Genomic DNA, 27,993 nt, shown 5'->3' on the forward strand with positions numbered 1-27,993 from the left:
GTGGGACTGCTCTACAAAAAACACATTGAGACCCTTAAGCTCCGCCTACTTAGATTTTCCGCCATTTTGAATTTTGTAAAAAACACATCTCCTCCTAAACTCTATAAAAATATAAACTTAAAAATAACTCTCTTGGGACCATAAACCGTACCAGAAGTCGGCCAATTTCATTTTCTTCGTTCATTTCTAGTTCAAATTGCCATAGTTTCCCAGTAGGTGGCGCTCTGACTATGAGTTCATATTGGCATGCAGAAGTCTTCCAGCCATGCCTCTCATGAAGCATGTTAACTTTGGAACAGTTGTGACAAAGTACAGTGGAGTTACAACAGCTTGCTGCATGATCACGAACCATATGCAATAGTCGTCACACCACTTCCACGCCGTTCCATGAAACCTCAAGCTTTTGATCACTTTTAATACATATTTTTGCTGTCTGAACAAAACACGAGAAAATAACAGCCTCATAACAGCTACGATGTCACTCAGCTCACAGCGACACAAAAACCTCTCAGACGAGACTTCATAACACAGAGACTTCATAACACAGAGACTTCATAACACAGAGACTTCATAACACAGAGACTTCATAACACAGAGACTTCATAACACAGAGACTTCATAACACAGAGCACTAACTCAAAGCGAAGCTGAACAGGTCCTCTTCTCTCTGAGCTGACCCGGTTTTGAAAGAGAAGGACGACCTCTTCATGAGCTGAGTGACACACTACGGTTGGCAGACCTGGCCTCTAGCTGATCTTATCATCATCACACTGAACAAGAGCCTGCAAGGCAAAGCCCAGGTACCAAAGCTCACGCACAATGAACCCGCTCTGTGTGAAGCTTCGTCTCTTTGAGACACAACTACGTAACGTCAACTCTTCCCCACGCTGCCTGACGTCAGAGCAGCTTTTCCAGAGGTCAACCTTTCTGTGAAAAAGAGGAAATATGTGTCTGTCATCACATCAAATGACAGAACTCAGTCTGCGCTTCCCAGATCTTTCTGCCATTGAGAAAGAATTCAAGCTGTTCTCGACTCCCTTCCTGATGATGCAGAAGAAGTGAAGAGAGTCTGAACTAGAACTGATGGAGCTGCAGTGATGAATCTCTGAAGAACCAGCTTCAGTTTCTCTCCCTACCGACTTCTACTGGAGCTTGGAAAAGGCCACATTTCCTCTGATGTGCTTTTTAAAATATATATGTATAAACAAAACGAATATCTCTCTATATATATATATGTATGTATATTAAACAAAAAAGAATATATATATGCATAATTTACCTCATTTGATTCATTTTGCGATATACCTCACCTGAGTAGCCCATATATTTTTCTGTTTGTGGCCCTCGGTGAAAAAAGTTTGGACACCCTTGATATATATGTGTGTATATAATATATATATATATATATATATATATATATATATCTTTATATATATATATATATATATATATATATATATATATATATATATATATATATTTAATAATATATATATTATAATATTATGATGTATTATTATACCAATGGTGGCCGTCAAGACCTGTAAGTCTTCTCTGCTGCCTAAACAGAGTCACAAAGTTATATCTATTTTATACTTTAATTGTTTTTCACAAATACACTACATGTATTATTATGTCACAGCCACTCAGCCCACAGTCAGTCTTTAATTTAGCTGACGCTTAAACACCGTAGTCACAGCAACGGGGAGCAATTAGGGGTTAAGTGATTTGCTCAAGGACACATCGACGTGGACTAGTGGAGCCAGGGTTTGAACCACCGATTCTCTGATTGAAAGAGGGGCACGCTAACCACTTAGCCACAGTCGCCTCCTCTGTTGCTCTGCTCCCAGCTGCAGCACATGAAGCTTCTTTTAAGGAGAGCTCTCATCCAATCAGATGTCACCTCTGTGTCTCTGTGGAAGCAGAGCGCTTCTAACTGGACTTTGCAGATTAAAGTACATGAGACGTTGTCGTGATGTCATAGTCTTCAACCAATCAGATCTTTAGTTTGACGTGCTGGGCGTGTTCTTTGACGTAAAAGCGCCTGCATGCTGGCTCTGGACGTGTGATTGGTCAGTGGGCCAGCGTGACTTCTGTCAACAGAAAGCTAGCTAGCTGCTAGCAGAAGAGTTTAGGCTGAATCATAAGAGAAGTTATGACATGTTTCGTGTTTTGCTTGTTTTATCACTCAATGGCTGAAGGAGGAGAGACAGACTAGCTGGATTTACTTCATGTCTTCCTCATGGAGGGTTACATGTTTGTCAGTGACGATCCTCACTGGCGTCCATTAAGCGATGAGCTGAACAACCGCGTCACTGAAGTGTTAACAGAGAGGAGGATGGACTGTCTTTATTTAGTGAACAGCATCTGGTGAGTGAACTGCGGCTTTTGCTTTTTGTGTTTGTTTTTTACCCGCTTGGCTCTCCGCCAGCACCCACCTCCACAGAGCTAGCTCACGAGCTAGCTAGGCTACTTCGCGCCGCTAGCTAGGCTACCTCGCGCCGCTAGCTAGGCTACCTCGCGCCGCTAGCTCGCGGCGTGGCGGTGGTGGGAGAGCGCTCGCTGCTAGACCTGTTTTCAGAGGTGTCAAGTAACGAAGTACAAATACTTCGTTACTTTACTTAAGTAGAAATTTTGGGTATCTATACTTTACTGGAGTATTTATTTTTCAGACGACTTTTTACTTCTACTCCTTACATTGTCACGCAAATATCTGTACTTTTTACTCCCTACATTTTAAAAATAGCCTCGCTACTATTTCATTTTGGTTTGGAGCAGCTCTCTGAAGCCGGAGCAGCTCTCCTGCTCCAGGTGAAAGAGCCAAAGTGCTCGTGTCTTCTACCAACAATTAGCTGCTGGCTTCACATATTACAAAAGTACAAAGTACACGGATATAAAACAAGTTATTAATAAATACTTGGACAAATGTCTGTACTTTCGGGTAAATGGTTACGGTACGCCGTTAACAGGTTAGCTTGCGCATGCGCGATTTGACGCCGTGAGCTCCGTGAGCTCGTCTTTTCCTGCTGTTGCGTTTTTCAAAATAAAAAAACAAATATAAGCTCAATATTGAGCATGAATTGAGAGAGGCCGTATCAAATCTACAACCCCGTTTGTAACATATGTGTCGAGGAAAGCAGCTCACTGCTCCACTAATACTGATACAACCTGATGGCTCACATATCTGCACTCATTCTGTTTTGTTTGGCAAAAAAAATGAAAAGCTTATTGTTTTCCACAATGAGCTATTTAGTAGTAACTAAATATGAGTAATTTTTTACACAAAAACACAAAACAAAACATTGTCTGATGGGGCAATCTGATTTACTTTTCTTTATTCTGTTACTTATAAAAGCACAGAAGAGTCACACAATTATGTTATTTACAGAAAAAGTTTGAGAACCACAGCTTTAAGTGTTTGTGTTGGAGTCGCCGCCGCCGCCTATTTTGCACTATTACAATACTTATAGGCAACTAGTTATCATGTCTTCCGCTCCATGAAACGCATGTTAATGCTCAGTAGTACACATATGGTACTTTAATGTATTTGCATTGTAATAAAATGTGATCATTTTCAATGGGCATATATGCAGCTGAAACGGGTAGCCTAGTGCATCCCACATTTTTCAACATAACATAAAACATTAGTCATTATGGCCTTTATAAAGTGATTGTTTTGGGGGAGGTAGGGTAGTGCACTATAGGCCCCTGAGACGCGGCTTAAGAGTTTGTCCTTAATGGAAAAAAAAAATCTTTTACTTTTTTTTTTTACTTTTAAGTAGTTTTTAAACCAGTACTTTTACACTTTTACTTAAGTAAAAAGCTTGAGTTGATACTTCAACTTTTACAGAAGTATTTTTAAACCCTAGTATCTATACTTCTACTTGAGTAATGGATGTGAATACTTTTGACACCTCTTCCTGTTTTCCATCGCGCCTCCTCGGGTGAGCGTGGGGCGTCGGCGGAGAGCAGAGCGAAAACACTAGGTCGAAAACACACGGCCCACCACTGTTATAATATAATTATATTATATATATATTACACATTTATAAAATATATATTATTATATTATAATATATTTAATTCAATATATATATTATATATAGCATGTTGATTTATTGATAAACTGCCATAAAGACAAACGTCTCCATGAAGCGGATTGAGTCCCAGATGTGAGTCATGTACATGTACAGCTGAGCAGGGGGTCATGTGACCATGTATCTGGGTCATGTGATCCCATCAGGAGGATTATTAGGGAATCATTTGAGGGATTTATGGGATATAATTCAGTATGTTTGGATCATAATTGATGGAAGATTCCACTTTCATCTTGTAAGATTTGAGAGTGGATTAGCAGACACAGCAGGGACATCTGGACCGAGCTGCCTTATTTAGACCTGGTCCTCCTCCTCCTCCTCCAGAGGACCAGGGTCCTCCTCTTCAAGAGGACCAGGGTTCTCCTCTTCAAGAGGACCAGGGTCCTCCTCTTCAAGAGGACCAGGGTCCTCCTCTTCAAGAGGACCAGGGTTCTCCTCTTCAAGAGGACCAGGGTTCTCCTCTTCAAGAGGACCAGGGTCCTCCTCTTCAAGAGGACCAGGGTCCTGCTCCTCCAGAGGACCAGGGTCCTCCTCTTCAAGAGGACCAGGGTCCTCCTCTTCAAGAGGACCAGGGTTCTCCTCTTCAAGAGGACCAGGGTCCTGCTCCTCCAGAGGACCAGGGTCCTCCTCTTCAAGAGGACCAGGGTCCTCCTCTTCAAGAGGACCAGGGTTCTCCTCTTCAAGAGGACCAGGGTTCTCCTCTTCAAGAGGACCAGGGTCCTGCTCCTCCAGAGGACCAGGGTCCTGCTCCTCCAGAGGACCAGGGTCCTCCTCTTCAAGAGGACCAGGGTTCTCCTCTTCAAGAGGACCAGGGTCCTGCTCCTCCAGAGGACCAGGGTCCTCCTCTTCAAGAGGACCAGGGTCCTGCTCCTCCAGAGGAGGACTGATTATCATAATAGTCATAATAAGGATAAATAGTACAGATATGAATATTAATAATACATATTATTAATAATTGTACATTATAATCATCCTATTCATGATCATAAATCATAATTGTAATGATAATACACATAATAATAACAAGAAGAAGATGTGTTATTAAGTTAATTATGATATAATTTCAGGGCCATATGTTAAGATGTGTAATATGAAAGAAACAAAAAGAGAAAGATGTGAATATTTGAGCTTGTGGTGTCCGTCAGATTACCAGAAGAAAGATTTTGAGTAATTGGGGTCATGATGATATTTCATAAAACCATCAGAGCTTGTAAAAAGCAATAAAGGAGAGTGAGTCCTGTTCTATTCTGGGAGGAAACAAACAGGACAAAAGCAAAAGAAATGATGATTACTGTTATGGGATTATTAACATTGCCTCAACATGACTGAGCCGCTGAAATGAAATTAAAATGTCTGTTGAATGGGATTTTCCAGGAAAGTCCTGTAAAACCACGACGGTAATAAGGAATGACTAATTCTCCCAAAGTCGATTAAACACCATCTCATCCGCCGGAGAACAGAACCAATAAGAGGAGGATTAGACACAGATTACAGGCTGCCATGGTTTCATTACTGTGCAGCGCGCTCTTATTCTGAAGGCTCAACTCTGCTCCTTATTATGCAGCGCGCTCTTATTCTGAAGGCTCAACTCTGCTCCTTATTATGCAGCGCGCTCTTATTCTGAAGGCTCAACTCTGCTCCTTATTATGCAGCGCGCTCTTATTCTGAAGGCTCAACTCTGCTCCTTATTATGCAGCGCGCTCTTATTCTGAAGGCTCAACTCTGCTCCTTATTATGCACCGCGCTCTTATTCTGAAGGCTCAACTCTGCTCCTTATTATGCAGCGCGCTCTTATTCTGAAGGCTCAACTCTGCTCCTTATTATGCAGCGCGCTCTTATTCTGAAGGCTCAACTCTGCTCCTTATTATGCAGCGCGCTCTTATTCTGAAGGCTCAACTCCACTAGGTCCAGAGATAACCTGCAGGACTCTTTGAGGACTGAACCTGGACCAGTGTAGTCTTCATTCAGACTCTTCATCAGTTTAGTCTTCATTCAGACTCTTCATCAGTGTAGTCTTCATCAGTTTAGTCTTCATTCAGACTCTTCATCAGTTTAGTCTTCATTCAGACTCTTCATCAGTTTAGTCTTCATCAGTTTAGTCTTCATTCACACTCATCAGTTTAGTCTTCATTCAGACTCTTCATCAGTTTAGTCTTCATTCAGACTCTTCATCAGTTTAGTCTTCATTCAGACTCTTCATCAGTTTAGTCTTCATTCAGACTCTTCATCAGTGTAGTCTTCATCAGTTTAGTCTTCATTCAGACTCTTCATCAGTTTAGTCTTCATTCAGACTCTTCATCAGTTTAGTCTTCATCAGTTTAGTCTTCATTCAGACTCTTCATCAGTTTAGTCTTCATTCAGACTCTTCATCAGTTTAGTCTTCATTCAGACTCTTCATCAGTTTAGTCTTCATTCAGACTCTTCATCAGTTTAGTCTTCATCAGTTTAGTCTTCATTCAGACTCTTCATCAGTTTAGTCTTCATTCAGACTCTTCATCAGTTTAGTCTTCATTCAGACTCTTCATCAGTTTAGTCTTCATCAGTTTAGTCTTCATTCAGACTCTTCATCAGTTTAGTCTTCATTCAGACTCTTCATCAGTTTAGTCTTCATCAGTTTAGTCTTCATCAGTTTAGTCTTCATTCAGACTCTTCATCAGTTTAGTCTTCATTCAGACTCTTCATCAGTTTAGTCTTCATTCAGACTCTTCATCAGTTTAGTCTTCATCAGTTTAGTCTTCATCAGTTTAGTCTTCATTCAGACTCTTCATCAGTTTAGTCTTCATTCAGACTCTTCATCAGTTTAGTCTTCATTCAGACTCTTCATCAGTTTAGTTTTCATCAGTTTAGTCTTCATCAGTTTAGTCTTCATTCAGACTCTTCATCAGTTTAGTCTTCATCAGTTTAGTCTTCATTCAGACTCTTCATCAGTTTAGTCTTCATTCAGACTCTTCATCAGTTTAGTCTTCATTCAGACTCTTCATCAGTTTAGTCTTCATTCAGACTCTTCATCAGTTTAGTCTTCATCAGTTTAGTCTTCATTCAGACTCTTCATCAGTTTAGTCTTCATCAGTTTAGTCTTCATCAGTTTAGTCTTCATTCAGACTCTTCATCAGTTTAGTCTTCATTCAGACTCTTCATCAGTTTAGTCTTCATTCAGATTCTTCATCAGTTTAGTCTTCATTCAGACTCTTCATCAGTTTAGTCTTCATTCAGACTCTTCATCAGTTTAGTCTTCATTCAGACTCTTCATCAGTTTAGTCTTCATTCAGACTCTTCATCAGTTTAGTCTTCATCAGTTTAGTCTTCATTCAGACTCTTCATCAGTTTAGTCTTCATCAGTTTAGTCTTCATCAGTTTAGTCTTCATTCAGACTCTTCATCAGTTTAGTCTTCATTCAGACTCTTCATCAGTTTAGTCTTCATTCAGATTCTTCATCAGTTTAGTCTTCATTCAGACTCTTCATCAGTTTAGTCTTCATTCAGACTCTTCATCAGTTTAGTCTTCATTCAGACTCTTCATCAGTTTAGTCTTCATTCAGACTCTTCATCAGTTTAGTCTTCATTCAGACTCTTCATCAGTTTAGTCTTCCGGCTCAATGTTTAAAGAAACCAATTTGTCTCCTCCTCCTTCTTTTCCTTCTTCTCCATTTTCCAAGATGTACATTTGGGTTTTCACAATAAAAGACTCCTTTATGAAGTCCAGACGGGATCTGAACCCTCAACCTTCAAACTGTGAAGCTCCTGTGAGTTCATTAGTCACATGCTTCTTATTAAGTAATGAATGAACTGTTCTAATAAAGTAATAGATGATAATGCAGAGGAAGTCCATCACATGGGGTCCAGTCCCGCCCGGCTGACCTCAGTGAAGGATTAGCTGTCTTTCATTTTTCAATCTATTCTAAACAATGCCTTCAGATTAGCCGTCAGAGTCAGAGTGCATCAAATAAAGAAAATTGCATTAAATTATCCCATTAATATTATTATATTTGCTGCTCCGCTCCGACGTTATGTAATGAAACTAAGTGGTTTTGCTCTCATCCCCTCAGCTCACCAGGAAGCAGCCGAGCTGGTTATGAAGCCCCAAAGAAAGAGTCCCAATACTGCACCAGTAGAGCTCCAGTAGAGCACCAGTACAGCTCCAGTAGAGCACCAGTACAGCTCCATTAGAGCACCAATACAGGTCCAGTAGAGCACCAGTACAGCTCCAGTAGAGCACCAGTACCGCTCCAGTAGAGCACCAGTAGAGCACCAGTACAGCTCCAGTAGAGCACCAGTACAGCTCCAGTAGAGCACCAGTACAGCTCCTGTAGAGCTCCAGTAGAGCACCAGTACAGCTCCATTAGAGCACCAGTACAGCTCTTGTAGAGCTCCAGTAGAGCACCAGTACAGCTCCATTAGAGCACCAGTAGAGCTCTAGTAGAGCTCCAGTACAGCTCCAGTAGAGCACCAGTAGAGCTCCAGTACAGCTCCAGTAGAGCACCAGTACAGCTCCAGAGCACCAGTACAGCTCCAGTAGAGCACCAGTACAGCTCCAGTACAGCTCCAGTACAGCTCCAGTAGAGCACCAGTAGAGCTCCAGTAGAGCACCAGTACAGCTCCATTAGAGCACCAGTACAGCTCCAGTAGAGCACCAGTACAGCTCCAGTACAGCTCCAGTAGAGCACCAGTACAGCTCCAGTACAGCTCCAGGAGAGCACCAGTAGAGCTCCATTAGAGCACCAGTAGAGCTCTAGTAGAGCTCCAGTACAGATCCAGTAGAGGACCAGTAGAGCTCCAGTACAGCTCCAGGAGAGCACCAGTAGAGCTCCATTAGAGCACCAGTAGAGCTCTAGTAGAGCTCCAGTACAGATCCAGTAGAGGACCAGTAGAGCTCCAGTACAGCTCCAGTACAGCTCCAGTAGAGCACCAGTAGAGCTCCAGTAGAGCACCAGTAGAGCTCCAGTAGAGCACCAGTACAGCTCCAGTACAGCTCCAGTACAGCTCCAGTAGAGCACCAGTAGAGCTCCAGTAGAGCACCAGTACAGCTCCATTAGAGCATCAGTACAGCTCCAGTAGAGCACCAGTACAGCTCCAGTACAGCTCCAGTAGAGCACCAGTACAGCTCCAGAGCACCAGTACAGCTCCATTAGAGCACCAGTACAGCTCCAGTACAGCTCCAGTAGAGCACCAGTACAGCTCCAGAGCACCAGTACAGCTCCATTAGAGCACCAGTACAGCTCCAGTACAGCTCCAGTAGAGCACCAGTACAGCTCCAGAGCACCAGTACAGCTCCAGTAGAGCACCAGTACAGCTCCAGTACAGCTCCAGTACAGCTCCAGTAGAGCACCAGTAGAGCTCCAGTAGAGCACCAGTACAGCTCCATTAGAGCACCAGTACAGCTCCAGTAGAGCACCAGTACAGCTCCAGTACAGCTCCAGTAGAGCACCAGTACAGCTCCAGAGCACCAGTACAGCTCCATTAGAGCACCAGTACAGCTCCAGTACAGCTCCAGTAGAGCACCAGTACAGCTCCAGAGCACCAGTACAGCTCCAGTAGAGCACCAGTATAAAACCAGTAGATCACCTGTAGAGCACAAATAGATCACTTGTAGATCACCAATATATCACCAGTAGATCACCAGTGGACGTGTGATGGATGAAAACAGCAGGAAGCAGGAAGTGATGTGTCAGCGTCACTGACAGCAGCGGACATGTGATCAGGCTCCAGTCTTCATATAAGCTCCTCGGCCGAGGAGGGGATTTAAACACATGACAATGTCCTGTTCATGCAGATGTTGCATGTTTAACATCAGGCCAGATGTTGAGCAATAAGCTCATAAGAGACAACAATTCATAGTGCAGCACTAAGCTGCACACACTGATACAGTCTAAAGACATGGCCTCCTTATGTATGTACATATATATATATATATATATAGATATATATATCTATATATATATATGTAATTATACAGACTATATGGTTATTTATAAAAGCACCTCAGTCAGACATTAATTACATAATTATGCCCTTAAAATTATGAAAAAGAAATTATTAAATTAAAATTATGTATTCAATTTAATTATATAAATTAGAATCAGAACCATTTATTACCATCTATGCTTACACACACAAGGAATCTTTCCTGGCGGGACGTTTAATATTAAACATTTAACATTTAACAATTAACAATAAATGTATCATATGATAATAATCCTTCCATGTGTACGTTCTTGATTACTGTGACAGGAGCGTATATTACACAGATCATATTTACGTATATATATATATATACATATATATATACATATATATATGTATATATATATATATATATATATATATATATATATATATATATATATATATATATACGTATATATGTATATGTATATATATGTTGTATATTATATTCTATATAATTTACTATTATCACACATTGCACATTATTGATTATCTGTTTTATCCATCCATCCATCCATCCATTATCAGCCGCTTATCCGGGGTCGGGTCGCGGTGGCAGCAGGTCCAGCAGGCCGACCCAGGCTTCCCTCTCACCCGCAACACTTTCCAGCTCATTCTGGGACCCCGAGGCGTTCCAAGGCCAGCCGGGAGATATAATCCCTCCAGCGTGTCCTCGGTCTTCCCCGGGGTCTCCTACCAGTTGGACGTGCCTGGAAAACCTCTAATGGGAGGCGTCCAGGAGGCATCCTGACTAGATGAACCACCTCAGCTGACTCCTTTCGACACGAAGGAGCAGCGACTCGACTCCAAGCTCCCCCCTGATGTCCGAGCTCCCTACCCTATCTCTAAGGCTGAGCCCGGCCACCCTGCGGAGGAAGCTCATTTCGGCCGCTTGTATTCGAGATCTCGTTCTTTCGGTCACGACCCAGAGTTCGTGACCATAGGTGAGGGTTGGAACATAGACCGACCAGTAAATGGAGAGCTTCGCCTTCTGGCTCAGCTCCTCTTCACCAAGACGGACCGGTACAGCGCCTGTTTTATTGCTGCAGCCGCACCGATCCGTCTGTCGATCTCCCGCTCCACCTTACCCTCACTCGTGAACAAGACCCCGAGATACTTGAACTCCTTCGCTTGGGGTAGGCAGTTTGTCCCCACCTGGAGGGAGCAATCCACCGGTTTCCGGCAGAGCACCATGGCCTCAGATTTGGAGGCGCTAACTCTCATCCCTGCCGCTTCACACTCGGCTGCAAAACGCCCCAGTGAATACTGGAGGTCACAATCCGAGGAGGCAAACAGGACCACATCATCCGCGAACAGCAGAGAGGCGATCCTGAGACTCCCGAACCGGATCCTCTCCGCCCCCTGGCTGCGCCTAGATATCCTGTCCATGAAGGTCACGAACAGGACCGGTGATAAAGGGCAGCCCTGGCGGAGGCCAACACCCACCGGGAACGTGTCTGACTTACTACCGAGGATACGAACACAGCTCCTACTGCAGGCGTACAAAGACCGGATAGCCCGTGCCAACGGGTCCGGCACCCCATACTCCCGCAGCACCCCCCACAAAAACCCCCGAGGGACCCGGTCGAAAGCCTTCTCCAAGTCCACAAAGCACATGTAGACTGGTTGGGCAAACTCCCAGGACCCCTCCAGTAGTCTTGCAAGGGTAAAGAGCTGGTCCACTGTTCCACGACCGGGACGGAATCCGCACTGCTCGTCTTGAATCTGAGGTTCGACAAGCGGTCGGAGCCTCCCTTCCAGCACCCTGGCATAAGCTTTTCCCGGGAGGCTGAGCAGTGTGATGCCACGATAGTTTGAGCACACTCTCCGGTCCCCCTTCTTGTAGATGGGAACCACCACCCCGGTCTGCCAGTCCATGGGCACTGTTCCCGACCCCCATGCGACACTGAAAAGGCGTGTCAACCAAGACAGCCCAACAATGTCCAGCGCTTTCAGCATCTCAGGGCGGATCTCATCCACCCCTGGCGCCTTGCCACCAAGGAGCTTTTTGACTACCTTAGCGACCTCTGCCTGGGATATGGGAGAAACCACCCCAAAGTCTTCCGGCGCTGCCCCCTCTCCGGGGGACATGTTAGCCGGGTTTAGGAGTTCCTCAAAGTGCTCTTTCCACCGCCCGACGATGTCCCCAGTCCGGGTCAGCAGTTCCCCCCCCCTGCTGAGAACAGCCTGGGGTAGGCCCTGCTTTCCCTTCCTGAGCCGTCGGATGGTTTGCCAGAACTTCCTTGAGGCCAACCGAAAGTCCTTCTCCATGGCCTCCCCGAACTCCTCCCATGCCCGAGTTTTAGCATCCGCGACCATCGCAGCTGCAGCCCTTCTGGCCTGCCGGTACCCGTCAGCTGCTTCAGGAGACCCCTGGGCCAGCCAGGCCCGAAAGGCCTCCTTCTTCAGTTTGACGGCTTCCCTCACCCCCGGTGTCCACCACCGGGTTCTCGGGTTGCCGCCACGACAGGCACCGATGACCTTCCGGCCACAGCTCCGAGCAGCCGCGTCCACAATAGAGGCTTTGAACATGGTCCACTCGGGTTCCATGTCCCCAGCCTCCCTCGGGATTTGTGAGAAGTTCTTCCGGAGGTGGGAGTTGAAGACCTCCCGGACAGGGTCCTCCGCCAGACGTTCCCAGTTCACCCTCACTACACGTTTGGGCTTGCCAGGTCTTTCTAGCCGACTCCCCCGCCATCTGATCCAACTCACCACCAGGTGGTGATCAGTTGACAGCTCTGCTCCTCTCTTCACCCGAGTGTCCAAGACATACGGCCGCAGATCAGATGATACGACTACAAAGTCGATCATTGATCTCCGGCCTAAGGTGTTCTGGTACCAGGTACACTTATGAGCCACCTTATGCTCGAACATGGTGTTCGTTATGGACAAACTGTGGCTAGCACAGAAGTCCAACAACAAAACACCATTCGGGTTCAGATCGGGCAAGCCGTTCCTCCCAATCACGCCCCGCAAGGTTTCTCTGTCATTGCCCATGTGAGCGTTGAAGTCTCCCAGGAGAACTATGGAGTCGGCAGGCGGCGCCCTTTCCAGGACCCCTCCCACCGACTCCAAGAAGGCCGGATACTCCGAACTGCTGTTCGGTGCATAAGCACAAACAACAGTCAGAGCTTTACTCCCTGCAACCCGTAGGCGCAGGGAGGCGACCCTCTCGTTCTCCGGGGAAAACTCCAACATAGCGGCGCTCAGCCGGGGGCTCGTGAGTATCCCCACTCCCGCCCGGCGCCTCTCACCCTGGGCAACTCCAGAAAAGGACAAAGTCCAACCCTTCTCCAGGAGCTTGGTTCCAGAGCCCATGCTGTGCGTGGAGGTGAGCCCAACTAAATCTAGCTGGTACCGCTCCACCTCCTGCACCAGCTCCGGCTCTTTCCCCGCTAGCGAGGTGACGTTCCACGTCCCTAGAGCTAGTCTATGCTGCCGGCGATCGGCTCGCCCAGGTCTCCTGCCTGGCCCGCCGCCCGGTCTGCATAGCACCCGACCCCGATAATTCTCCCCGCGGGTGGTGGGTCCACGGGGTGACTGCTGCTCCATGTTGTTTCTTCGGGCTGAGCCCGACCGGGCCCCATGGGCGAAAGCCCGGCCACCAGACGCTCGCCGACGAGCTCCCCTCCTGGGTCTGGCTCCGGGAGGGTGCCCCGGTTTCCCTTGTCCGGGCGAGGTAGCTTTAGTCCGTGGGCTGCAATTCATCAGGGTTTTTTGAATCGCTCTTAGTCTGGGCTCTCCCCCGAGACCTGTTTGCCTTGGGAGACCCTACCAGGGGCTGACGCCCCGGACAACATAGCTCCCAGGATCACTGAGCCACTCAAACTCCTCCACCACGTTAAGGTGGCGATTCATTGGAGGAGTATCTGTTTTATGTTGTATATTATTTATTATTACATATCGCATATTAAAAGTAAATGATTTGAATTATTATATATATTTCACATCATTTCATATTATTTATTACAGATTGTTGCCTGCAGCTTGAGAAGAATGAAATCCTCTGAGTTTAATCATTTTTCTGCAGAACATATTCAGACACGATGTTTGATGACAGATTAATACGCAGTCAGATTATATTGTTAGATTACATATTGTTTTACAGCCGCTGACCTTTAATATCAGTCCTCGATTGTTTCTGCAAAGCTTCGTCACAAACTTAATCAAATCAAAGCTCAACTTTTGCATCATTTCATGTCCAGTTCCACAAAGGATTCAGGGGGAAGATGAAGGGGTAACAGGAAGTGACTTTCAAAGGAGTTTTGAACATTTATAACATAAATCTTTTATCTTCATAGACTTTATTTGATATGGACATCACAGTCATTATTATAATTATTTGTATTTATTTATATGTATTTATTTACATCTATGCACAAGAACCAGAAGCACTGTGTGGAGAGATTGTAGTGAAACACCTGAGGCTTTTCTTTTTAAGAATCCAATCCCAGACGGAGCGATTGTTCTATAAAACTGTAAATCATAGCTTGTTTTATGAAAAAAAGCCTAAAACTGCTGTATTTGAATGTATTGATCACCATAAGTAATATACAAGGGAAATATATGGTTTGGTACATGAACAAATTCAAATAGCCCCACAATGGCCCCATTGGGTTATTGGGCCCCAATGAGTCCTCTCCTGAATGTTCTCTGTTCTAAACCCTCTCTAACTTTGTTCTGCTTCACTTTATCAAAGTCAACCTTTGCAGAGAGAATGTTCACATATTGTGTTATGATTTGGGTTAGAGAATGTTCACATATTGAGTTATGATTTGGGTTAGAGAATGTTCACATATTGAGCTATGATTTGGGTTAGAGAATGTTCACATATTGAGTTATGATTTGGGTTAGAGAATGTTCACATATTGAGCTATGATTTGGGTTAGTGAATGTTCACATATTGAGTTATGATTTGGGTTAGAGAATGTTCACATATTGAGTTATGATTTGGGTTAGAGAATGTTCACATATTGAGCTATGATTTGGGTTAGTGAATGTTCACATATTGAGCTATGATTTGGGTTAGTGAATGTTCACATATTGAGCTATGATTTGGGTTAGAGTTGGACCGTACAGCTGCATCATTTCAAAGAAATAATCATCCTGAAAGTGATTTTTTTATTGGCGGACCTGAAACCTTTTCATTTTCTTCTGTGTGTCATCTTCATTTACTCTTAACCAGTAACATATAGACTGATATTTACACATCTGAACTACATCTCACATGTGTACCTTTTATTATAACACCAACATTATTCAAACAGCCCTAGTGGTTGCAGAGATACAGCCTTTTAGTTTGGGATGACATTTAGAGGAAAGGGCCTAAAATAGGTGGGTTTTTAAAAGGTTAAATAATAAATATGATAACATAGAATAAAAGAGAGAATACACACACAAAGTAAAAGTGTGTTAGGTGTGTGAACAATGTTGTGTCTCTTAGTTCAGAGCTTTATTCAAACATAACAGAGAAAGTTGTGTAACTGTGTTCACTGCTGCAGCTAACTAACTTTATTAAAGATGACGGTCCTGGCTGTGTTTAATAATCATAACTGCAGGTGTTGTTGTGACTGCGCATTAAAAGCTTCTTCTTAGGAGGCTGCAGACGGATCAGGAGCTTTAACAACCTGCAAACTGGTCATTTATTGTTGTTCACTCACATGATTAAACTCAAATCACTTAATGCACATTATTGAGGCCAGGCTCGCGCCTTTAGCCAAATGACTGTTGATATTTGCTTTTAATTTAAGCAATCCACTACAAGACTCATTACCGCTAGATTAACTGGAGCGGTTATCCGCCTCAGAGCCGCTAATCCCCGTAACTTGGACCGCATGAAGAGATGAAGGAGCGCGGCTGCAATTTGCTTAATTTAGGTGTTATTGACGGGCCGAGTGTCATGGACCCTGAAGGCAGCAGGGACCCTGAAGGCAGCACGGACAGTACTCCAGCTACTGACGTACTTTTACTTCTGAATACTTCTTCCAGCATTTTTAATCAAATGTTACCTGAAAAAAAAATCAGCTATGAGTGTATTAGTACTTCCACTGCATACTTCTTACAGCGCTGAATACATATTATTTTAAATATTATTAATATTTGGTATTGTATTATTATTATTATTATTGAATTAGTATTTATTTTGTTGTTGTATGTATTATTTTATTATAACAATAGTTATTGTAATAATATTTGTTATTGTTATCATTGTAATTGTTGTTGTTATTATTAAATTGGGTTAACTGAAGATAAATCTCCGGCAGACAGCTGGTGCATGCTGGGAGAGAGGAAGAGTGGAAAAGTGCAATTCTCTGCAAGATAAATCTTCTTGGTGGATTATTTAATATTCTACAAGCTGAAGCAGAGACAGAGGGACATATGGTTTCACCCTCTAACCTCGCCCCCTCTAACCCCCCCCCCCCCCCCCCATGAAAGCAAGCGTGCTCATTGGTTCCCTCAGATTGCAATAAAATGCACCTGCAGAGTTTCAGAAGATTAGGAGCTGCAGGATTATTAAGAGAGCCTCGAGGAAACAGAGAGTCCTGATGAAGAGGAAGAGGACGAAGAGTCTCCAGCCTCGTGCCTCCTCTTCCTCATCTGCCGCTCGGTTTCTGCACAACTTTCATTGTTTTCATCACTTTATGACTTTATGATTTCACCGATCGCTTTGATATCGAACTCTGATTAAAACATGCATTTTATTCAATAAAAACCTTCATAATAATAATAATAATAATAATAATAACGTTAATAATAATAATGTTAATAACAAAAACGCTAATAACACAAACAAAGTGAATAAATAACATCAAACGGATTAAAGGTCAACATTTAAAAACAGACATAAAGACTTTAATACTTTAATATGAAGCGTTCGTCCTCTGTTTATAACCGGAGCTGTTTATGATCAACATGTTAGATCAATGTTCACATTAATGTTTAGATTAATGTTCAGTCTGTTGGAGGAACCTGAGAACCCGGAGGGAACCACGCTGCCACGGGGAGAACATGCAACCTCCACACAGGAACCCGACCCAGAACCCTCTGCCTGCTCCTCACTATATTATTATTACGCAATACACCACGCGCAGCCCATGATAATATTATTGAAATTATTGATATTATTGATATTATTAATATTATTAATATGATTGATTTAAAACAACCTGAAATAAAACATGTAATTTCTTCATCATAGTTCTGTTTCCTCAGAGCGCCGTCAGCCGTTTGAGTGGCAGATGAAGCATTAGGGCCGGGGGGGGCGGGTCAAAGGTCAAAGGCTTCAGCTCAGGAAAGTGTCTCCTTGAGCCGTGAAACTGTGAGAAAGTAGAAGTTTGAAATATTCTGCTCAGATTCTCATGTTTAATAATTCAGCCAAAGGAAGTGACTCTCCTCAAATTAGCATCATGTAGCTCCGCTATGCTAATCACGTGATGCTAATCACGCGCGGCACGCGGCGGCGTGACGCGCGTGCCGTATTAATGTGTTAATCATTAGCCATTAATGATGCAGCGCGTTGGTCTGGCCGCGTGCTCTTTAAGGCTTACTACATGTAAATGAGGGGGGGCTGGAAGAGAACATGGTCCAGACCCCAGACCCCAGACCCCAGACCTCAGACAGTCTCATTTAAACTGTAATCCCGACACACGAGTTGTTTACATCACTGAATTAGGTTAATCTACACGGGACATTTGCATAAACGTGCATTTATGAATAATTAGTGAGCCTTAGAGGGCAGTAGGTGGAGACTGGTGGTGGTGGGGGTCCAGAGGGGGGGTCTTCAGAGGGGGGGCCTTTGGGGGGGACGCGTGGCCAGACTATTGTTCTCTCTATTGTTCCGTTGCCGGTAAACAATAGAGAGAGAAAACAATGAACAACAAAACGGTGGAGAGCGTCTGCTGCTATCGCTTTAATTAGTGTCATCAACACTCACACAGCTGGACACACACACACACAGCCTGATTCAGCTGAAGACAGTGAGGAGAAGCTGAAAGCTCTGGAAACAAAACGAGTTGACTTTGTAATTTTGAAGATAAAACAAAAATAAATCAAAAGTGCTGAAGTTCAGAGATGAAAGAAAAAAGACCTGAAAGATGTTTTGAGCATCAGTAATATTAGTTTAGTTCTATTGACGTCAGTTTTCCAGTTCAACGGGTCCTTCTGGTTCTCCTACTGGTTCCTACTAGTTCTCCTACTGGTTCTCCTTCTGGTTCCTTCTGGTTCTCCTTCTGGTTCTCCTTCTGGTTCTCCTACTGGTTCTCCTACTGGTTCCTTCTGGTTCTCCTACTGGTTCCTTCTGGTTCCTTCTGGTTCTCCTTCTGGTTCTCCTACTGATTCTCCTACTGGTTCTCCTACTGGTTCCTTCTGGTTCCTACTGGTTCTCCAACTGGTTCTCCTTCTGGTTCCTTCTGGTTCTCCTTCTGGTTCTCCTATTGATTCTCCTACTGGTTCCTTCTGGTTCTCCTATTGATTCTCCTTCTGGTTCCTTCTGGTTCTCCTACTGGTTCTCCTTCTGGTTCTCCTACTGGTTCTCCTACTGGTTCCTTCTGGTTCTCCTACTGGTTCCTTCTGGTTCCTTCTGGTTCTCCTTCTGGTTCTCCTACTGATTCTCCTACTGGTTCTCCTACTGGTTCCTTCTGGTTCCTACTGGTTCTCCAACTGGTTCTCCTTCTGGTTCCTTCTGGTTCTCCTTCTGGTTCTCCTATTGATTCTCCTACTGGTTCTCCTACTGGTTCCTTCTGGTTCTCCTACTGGTTCTCCTACTGGTTCTCCTTCTGGTTCCTTCTGGTTCTCCTTCTGGTTCCTTTTAGTTCCTTCAGAACCACCTGTACCTCTTGATTCAGCTGGAAGCTTTCAGGACGTTTACTGGACTTCCTCTGGACCGCTTCAACGTGGAAGGAGCCTGTGAGAGGCAATCAACCAATCAACCAACCAATCAATCAATAAAAGAAATTAATCAATGAAAGAAATTAATAAATGAATGAATAAAATGAATCAATGAAAGAAATGAATAAATGAATGAATGAATGAATGGAAGAATGAATGAAACGACCGGCTGCTGCTCCTTTATGTCAAACGTCTTTTATTCCCTGAAGACAGAAACGACACGCCTCCTCTGTGAAGAGAAACCAGACGGATCGTCTTCCTCTTTCTTCATCACGACCTCAACGTTCAGCTTCCACTATCTGAGGTACAAAGGATTCTGGGGAAAGATGAAGGGGTAACAGGAAGTGACTTTCAAAGGAGTTTTGAACATTCATAACATGAATCTTTTATCTTCATAGACTTTATTTGATATAGACATCACAGTCATTATTATAATTATATGTATTTATTTACATCTATGCACAAGAACCAGAAGCACTGTGTGGAGAGATTGTAGTGAAACACACAAGGCTTTTCTTTTTAAGAATCCAATCCCAGACTGAGAGATTGTTATATAAAACTGTAAATTATAGCTTGTTTTATGAAAAAAAAGCCTAAAACTGCTGTATTTGGATGTATTGAACACCATAAGTAATATACAAGGGAAATATATGGTTTGGTACATGAGAAAATTCAAATAGCATTCAAATAGCCATTGGACCCATTTGGGCCCATTTGGCTGTTCACACAGTGAGCTATGATTTTGAGTGGAGGTCAGAGGAGACGCTCTGTGAACAGCAGGCCTCAGGTCAGTGAAGAGTGAGGTCAGAGGAGACGCTCTGTGAACAGCAGGCCTCAGGTCAGTGAAGAGTGAGGTCAGAGGAGACGCTCTGTGAACAGCAGACCTCAGGTCAGTGAGGAGTGGAGGTCAGAGGAGACGCTGTGGGCTGAACATGCTGATGAGCTGTAAACCTGATCTCTGATCAGCACCTCGACACGCAACACTCAGTCGCCGCAGATTAATTACAAAAGGCAGAAATAAAACAATAAAGACACGAAGCTGAGAGATGAAAAGATCAGAGAATAAAAACATAATCTGAGATTATTCAAGACCTCAATCAATCCTCATAGGAAGGTAATCCATTGTTGAGAAAGAACATAAGTTTCAGGGGAGAACACACACACACCTACAGACACACACACACACACACACACACACACACACACACACACACACACACACACACACAGAGTTAATGATGCTAACAGAGCAAACATTATAATTTATATAAATGTATATATAATTAAATTTTTACATAATATAGTAATAATACAATTGATTATTGTACAAAGTCATAATATAATTGATTATTGTATGAAGTCATAATATAATGACTCCCTCCACACTTCATATTTAAATACACTTTCACATTACACTTTCATCCCACCTTAAAGTACTGCTATCTGTTGACTGCACTCTATTTTAAATTTAATTGTATATTCTACTGTAATTTTAAATATTCATGCTCCCCTTTATTGCACTCTGTTTAGTGTTAAATGCTAGATGTTTATTGTTATATGTGTAATGTTTATTGTTAAATGTTTATTGTTAAATGTTAATTGCTAATTGTTAAATGTTTATTGTTCAATGTGTAATGTTTATTGTTAAACGTTAATTGTTAAATGTTTATTGTTAAATGTTAATTGTTAAATGTTAAATGTTTATTGTTAAATGTGTAATGTTTATTGTTAAATGCTAATTGTTAAATGTTAAATGTTTATTGTTAAATGTTAAATGTTTATTGTTAAATGTTAATTGTTAAATGTTTATTGTTAATTGCTAAATGTTAAATGTTGATTGTTAAATGTTAAATGTTTATTGTTAAATGTGTAATGTTTATTGTTAAATGCTAATTGTTAAATGTTAAATGTTTATTGTTAAATGTTTATTGTTAAATGTTAATTGTTAAATGTTTATTGTTAATTGCTAAATGTTAAATGTTGATTGTTAAATGTTAAATGTTCATTGTTAAATGTCTATTGTTAAATGTTTATTGTTAAATGTTAATTGTTATTTGTTAAATGTTAATTGTTAAATGTTAATTGTTAAATGTTAAATGTTAAATGTTAATTGTTAAATGTTAAATGTTTATTGTTTATTGTTAATTGTTAAATGTTAAATATTAATTGTTAAATGTTAAATGTTTATTGTTTATTGTTAATTGTTAATTGTTAAATGTTAAATGTTAATTGTTAAATGTTATGCACATCCCGCCAGGACAAATTCCTTTTATGTGAAAAAATAGATGGCAATAAATGGTTCTGATAATTGATTAGTGTATGAAGTAATAATATAATTGATTAATTTATGAAGTAATAATATAATTGATTAGTGTACAAAGTAATAATATAATTGATTAGTGTATAAAGTAATAATATAATTGATTAGTGTATAAAGTAATAATATAATTTATTAGTGTAAAAGTCGTAATATAATTAGTTTGAACACTCTCGGCCTCCATCAAAGATCAACAGCATAAATTAAAAGTCTCTTCCTGAGCGGATTGGAGGGAAATTGGTGCAATTAATCCTCCAGGATGAGGCCCAGGGACACGCCCACATCTGCATCCGGACACGCCCCCTTTTGTGGTCCTGATGCAGCGCTCACCTCTGATTGGACGTCCCTGTGATCCCGGAGACCGGGACGGATAAATGGAGCCCGCCACCCGGACCGTCCCGCTCAGTGCATGCCCTCTTCCTCCTCTCTTCATCTTCCTTCTCATCCTTCTCATCCTCCTCTTCCTCGGGACCAGAGTTCTTCCTCATGAGCGGCGTGGCGGGACGGGAGGAGTCGGAGGAGAAGCCCAGAGTCAAGATGCTGTCTCCCAGCTTCGGGATGCTGGAGAAGTCCCGGATGCACGGCTCATCCGGGTTCCGGTCCAAAGGCTTCGCCATCACGGACCTGCTGGGTCTGGACTCGGACCTGCAGACGCGGCACCAGCCCGGCGGGCCCCCGGGGGCCCCGGGTCTGTCCGGCGGCGGCCCGGGCCCCGGGGAGCCGCTGGGCCTCGGCGGGTTCTCGTTCCCCGGCGGCGGCGCGCTCCCGCTGGGCCTCGGCTTCTTGTGCAGCCTCGCGGCGCAGCAGCCCGCGGGCGCGCCCTGCTTCCTGCCCGCGCACCTGCCGCTGCTGCATGCGCGCGCAGACAGCTACCTGCACCTGGAGGCGCAGCGGGACCAACGGGACCAGCGGGACCACTACTCCGGTACGGACCCGGGTCAGTTAGGACCGGACCAGTTAGGACCAGGTCAGTTAGGACCGGGTCAGTTAGGACCGGGTCAGTTAGGACCGGGTCAGTTAGGACCGGGTCAGTTAGGACCAGGTCAGTTAGGACCGGACCAGTTAGGACCGGGTCAGTTAGGACCAGACTTTTAAACCTTTCGTCCTTTTCTTTAAACAATGTTGAAAACCAGCCGACAAAACTTCAAACAAGCCGATTGAACTGATTATATTATTATTATTATTATTATTATTATTTGTATCAGTACTATAATAATAGTTATTATTATAAAGTAGTAATACATTTTATAATATAAGTAATTATTATTACTATTATAATAATATGTAATATTATTACGCCATATTGATTACGCCATTATTACTATTATAGTAATAATCATTATTTGTATTATAAATACTAAAATCAATAATATTGTTATTATTATTACTATAATAGTCATAATACATATTTTTTACTGTAATAGTAATACTAATGATTAATACTGTAATCGTAATAATGATAATTGTTATTATTAATACTATAATAGTAATAATCATTAGTATTACTATTATAGTTTTAACCATTATTATGATTATTACTATAATAGTAATAATAATAATTCATATTATGAATACTATAATAGTAATAATGATGATTATTATTCATACTATAGTAGTAATAATCATTATTATTACTACTATAATAGTAATAATCATTATTATTATTAATACTATAATAGTAATAATCATTATTATTATTATTACTATAATAGTAATAATCATTATTATTATTATTAATACTATAATAGTAATAATCATTATTATTCTTTAATCCTTCACGTTTATTCTGTAAAAAGTTTGAGACATTTTCTTCTTTATAACTTTTAAATGATATTTGTTCAGTTGTTTTTTCCCTTTGGACTTTGGATGTTTCGTTTGTTCGGCTCCGTTCGGCTCCGTTCGGCTCCGTTCGGCTCCGTTCGGTTCCGTTCGGCTCCGTTCGGCTCAAACCGGTTCCATCTTTTTCAAACGACTGGAACTTGTTTTTTTGTCTTGTTTTCGTTATTTATTTGTTTTAAACTATTTTGCTTCGTGTTTTTAAAATGATCTGAAGGCTCCTTTAATAAAAAAGCTTCTCTAAAATGACTTCATTCATAATTAATGGAGGAAACGAGTGTTGCTTCATTTCATTTCAACGAATTGTAAATAAATAAACTGAAAAAGACCGTTTCCCGCTGCGGCCTTCATCAGCAGATGAGGAAGATGAGCTAATGAGGAAGATGAGGAAGATGAGGAAGACGAGGAAGATGAGGAAGACGAAGAAGATGAGGAAGATGAGCTAATGAGGAAGACGAGGAAGATGAGGAAGACGAAGAAGATGAGGAAGATGAGCTAGATGAGGAAGATGAGCTAATGAGGAAGACGAGGAAGATGAGGAAGACGAAGAAGATGAGGAAGATGAGCTAGATGAGGAAGATGAGCTAGATGAGGAAGATGAGCTAATGAGGAAGATGAGGAAGACGAGGAAGATGAGGAAGACGAGGAAGATGAGCTAGATGAGGAAGATGAGCTAATGAGGAAGATGAGGAAGACGAGGAAGATGAGGAAGATGAGCTAGATGAGGAAGATGAGGAAGACGAGGTAACGTGAGTGACGTCTTTCCGGTGTCTCCGCAGATGAAGAGTGTCTCTCAGACCGCAACGATTCCAAAAGCTGTGCGAGCTCCCAGAAGAGGAAGAAGAGGCGACACAGGTGAGTCTTCATCATCATCATCATCATATTTAATATGAAGTTATCATTCATTTGACTCTGTTTATATCTGACTGATTCTTAAGACACAAAATACATTCCTGTTTTAATTATTGAATTATGAATGGGTCTCATATTTATCTAAGTATCTACATGTGTATACTATATTTATATATATATAAAAATATATATATTTATATATAGAGATATGTATTTATGTATTCAAATATATATATAAATATATATATTTATACATTTATATTTATATATAGAGATATTTAAATATAGAATAAATAAATTTAACTGAAAGAAGAAGAATGAGAAAAAGAGAATAAAAGATAAATGTGACCTTAAGAACACGGAAGATGTCTTTCTCTCTCTCACCTGTCTCTCTCTCACCTGTCTCCCTCCCTCTCTTTCCCTCTCACCTGTCTCTCTCTCACCTGTCTCTCTCTCACCTGTCTCTCTCTCACCTGTCTCCCTCCCTCTCTCTCTCTCTCTCACCTGTCTCTCTCTCACCTGTCTCCCTCCCTCTCTCTCTCTCTCTCTCTCACCTGTCTCTCTCTCACCTGTCTCCCTCCCTCTCTCTCCCTCTCACCTGTCTCTCTCTCTCTCTGTCTCCCCCTCTCTAACCTGTCTCTCTCTCACCTGTCTCCCTCCCTCTCCCCCTCAGGACGGTGTTCACGTCCCAGCAGCTGGAGGAGCTGGAGAAGGCGTTCCATGAGGCTCACTACCCCGACGTGTACGCCAGAGAGATGCTGGCCCTGAAGACGGAGCTGCCCGAGGACCGCATCCAGGTACGGCCGGGTCTGGTCTGGGGTCTGGGGTTCTGGTATCTGGGGTTCTGGTCTCTAGGGTTCTGGTATCTGGGGTTCTGGTCTCTAGGGTTCTGGTCTCTGGGGTTCTGGTCTCTAGGGTTCTGGTCTGGGATTCTGGTATCTGGGGTTCTGGTATCTGGGGTGCTGGTCTCTTGGGTTCTGGTCTGGGATTCTGGTATCTGGGGTTCTGGTATCTGGGGTTCTGGTCTCTTGGGTTCTGGTCTGGGATTCTGGTATCTGGGGTTCTGGTCTCTAGGGTTCTGGTCTGGGATTCTGGTATCTGGGGTTCTGGTATCTGGGGTTCTGGTCTCTTGGGTTCTGGTCTGGGATTCTGGTATCTGGGGTTCTGGTCTCTGGGGTTCTGGTATCTGGGGTTCTGGTCTCTGGGGTTCTGGTCTCTTGGGTTCTGGTCTGGGGTTCTGGTCTCTGGGGTTCTGACCACTATGGTTCTGATCAATAACTCTCTCAGAGATTTGAGGTGGCATTTTTATTTTACTGTAAAAATAAAAAAGAAACTTTCAAAATAAAATACAACGAATCATATTATATTTTATTTGTTCATAATATGTAATAATAATAATAATAGTAATAATACATTTAATAACAATAATACTAATATCAACCGCAGCGGATATAATATAATAATAATAGCAAAAGCAGTGATAATAACATGAATGTGACTTGATGATAATAATAACAAGGTTAATGTAAATAACCTTCTAATGGAACCTCATTGTTGGTTCCTTGTTCTCCTGGAACATAATTCAAACCCTTTTTGAAAAAAATCACTTTCAGGATGATTATTTCTTTGAAATGATGCAGCTGTAAGGTCCAACTCTAACCCAAATCATAGCTCAATATGTGAACATTCTCTAACCCAAATCATAGCTCAATATGTGAACATTCTCTAACCCAAATCATAGCTCAATATGTGAACATTCTCTAACCCAAATCATAGCTCAATATGTGAACATTCTCTAACCCAAATCATAGCTCAATATGTGAACATTCTCTAACCCAAATCATAGCTCAATATGTGAACATTCTCTAACCCAAATCATAACTCAATATGTGAACATTCTCTAACCCAAATCATAGCTCAATATGTGAACATTCTCTAACCCAAATCATAGCTCAATATGTGAACATTCTCTAACCCAAATCATAGCTCAATATGTGAACATTCTCTAACCCAAATCATAACTCAATATGTGAACATTCTCTAACCCAAATCATAAACAATATGTGAACATTCTCTAACCCAAATCATAACTCAATATGTGAACATTCTCTCTGCAAAGGTTGACTTTGATAAAGTGAAGCAGAACAAAGTTAGAGAGGGTTTAGAACAGAGAACATTCAGGAGAGGACTCAAATGAGCATTTGGGCACCATCTGTTAATTTTGATCAAACTGTAAAAACACAGTAAAAAACAAAGTGTAACAACAATACTTTTTATACCTTTATGATTATCTTTCTTTCTGTTTGAGTATTTTGTTAAATGGCTTACTGATTCTTGTAGCAAAGGCTTTGGTGTTTAATTTGATGTGCAACATTGATATATTTTCTTGTGATTTATATATATTTTTTGCAATAAATTAAAAAAGGCCCATATGTGGGCCTTTGGTGTTTAAGCAGCTGTTAGTCCTCCTGTGGGTCCTGAACCTCTGTGGTCCGGTTCTCTGCAGGTCTGGTTCCAGAACCGGAGGGCCAAGTGGCGTAAGCGGGAGAAGTGCTGGGGCCGCAGCAGCGTCATGGCGGAGTACGGCCTCTACGGGGCGATGGTGAGGCACAGCATCCCGCTGCCAGAGTCCATCCTGAACTCTGCCAAGAACGGACTTATGGGGACCTGCGCTCCATGGCTGCTCGGTGAGCCGCATGCACGTCAGTAACACACACACACACACACACACACACACTTACACACTGACACACACACTCTCACACACACACACACACTCACACTCACACACACTCACTCACACACACACACACACACACACTCACACACTGACACACACACTCTCACACACACACACACACTCACACACTGACACACACACTCTCACACACACACACACACTCACTCACACTCACACACACTCACTCACACACACACACACACACACACGTCACATATATTTATATATATGTATATACATATATATAAATATATATATGTATATACATATATATAAATATATATATGTATATACATATATATATATGTATATATGTATATACATATATATAAATATATATATGTATATACATATATATATTTATATATATGTATATACATATATATAAATATATATATGTATATACATATATATATATGTATATATGTATATACATATATATACAAGTTGCTCCTTCTGCTTTGGGACGTAGACTCATATTGTGAAAGTGCATCATGTTCCAGCATGCTCCTAAAATATGGAAATATAAATATATATACTTACAAATACAAATATGCACATATTAATATAAATATGTATCGATGAAGCCAAATCTACTTTACTACTACTCGATAAAACATGAAATAACGAAACTATTTAGTTTTTCCTATTAAAAGACTTTTAGCATTTAGCTGCAATTTTCTCAAAATATATGTGTATATATTAAGATATATGTGTATATATCTATAATATGTATAAATGTGTGTATAAATACATATCTATATACAGGACTGAATCTCGCTCTCGTCCTCACAGGAATGCACAAGAAGTCTCAGGAGATCTCCAGGAAGAGTCCCGGTTCTGGTTCTGGTTCTGGTCCTGGTTCCGGTCCTGGTCCTGGTCCTGGTTGTGGTCCCGGTCCCCGGGAGTCGGACCCGACGCGCTCCGACTTGTTCTGCGAGGCGCGGGAGGAGGAGCTGCTGGTGATGGAGGAGGAAGAGGAGGAGGAGGAGGAAGAAGAGGAGGAGGAGGAGGAAGAGGAGGAGGAGGAGGCCATCGACCTGTCCAGCTCCTCCAAGCAGCATGAGGAGGCCGGCTCCGTAAGGCCCGCCTCCTCGCCGCGGCGGCAGAGCGGCAGCGAATCAGACGAACGCAGCTGAAGGGGGCGTGGCTACTGATGAGAACAGAGAGCTCTGATTGGCTGAGAGGAGCCAAAGAGGACAACTGGTTTCCGTATACATAAATAATATATATATATATATAATCTAAATGCTACTCTGGGTTAGCAGCTAAATTATGATCATAAATATCTATGCAAACAAACATTAAGTGGTCATTTAACGT

The 27,993-nt window shown here is 42.2% G+C and overlaps 2 protein-coding genes across 2 annotated transcripts in view; one reads left to right on the forward strand and one right to left on the reverse strand.

Annotated features, from left to right (window-relative positions):
• LOC306746939 (uncharacterized protein) overlaps positions 1-27,993 on the reverse strand; it is a 387,486-nt gene that overhangs the window by 130,589 nt on the left and 228,904 nt on the right. The gene's annotated exons all lie outside the window — the stretch shown is intronic.
• On the forward strand, positions 21,729-27,809 carry vsx1 (visual system homeobox 1 homolog, chx10-like; the record flags this gene model as incomplete). The annotated part of the gene is made up of 6 exons (XM_079229383.1): positions 21,729-22,167; positions 23,858-23,933; positions 24,604-24,727; positions 26,437-26,632; positions 27,466-27,519; positions 27,562-27,809. 6 exons carry the CDS (start codon positions 21,729-21,731, stop codon positions 27,807-27,809), a joined length of 1,137 nt encoding a protein of 378 aa, XP_079085509.1.

The sequence above is a fragment of the Taurulus bubalis genome (genome assembly GCF_910589615.1).
Source record: "Taurulus bubalis genome assembly, chromosome: 14".
In the NCBI taxonomy this organism is placed as follows: Eukaryota; Metazoa; Chordata; class Actinopteri; order Perciformes; family Cottidae; genus Taurulus; species Taurulus bubalis.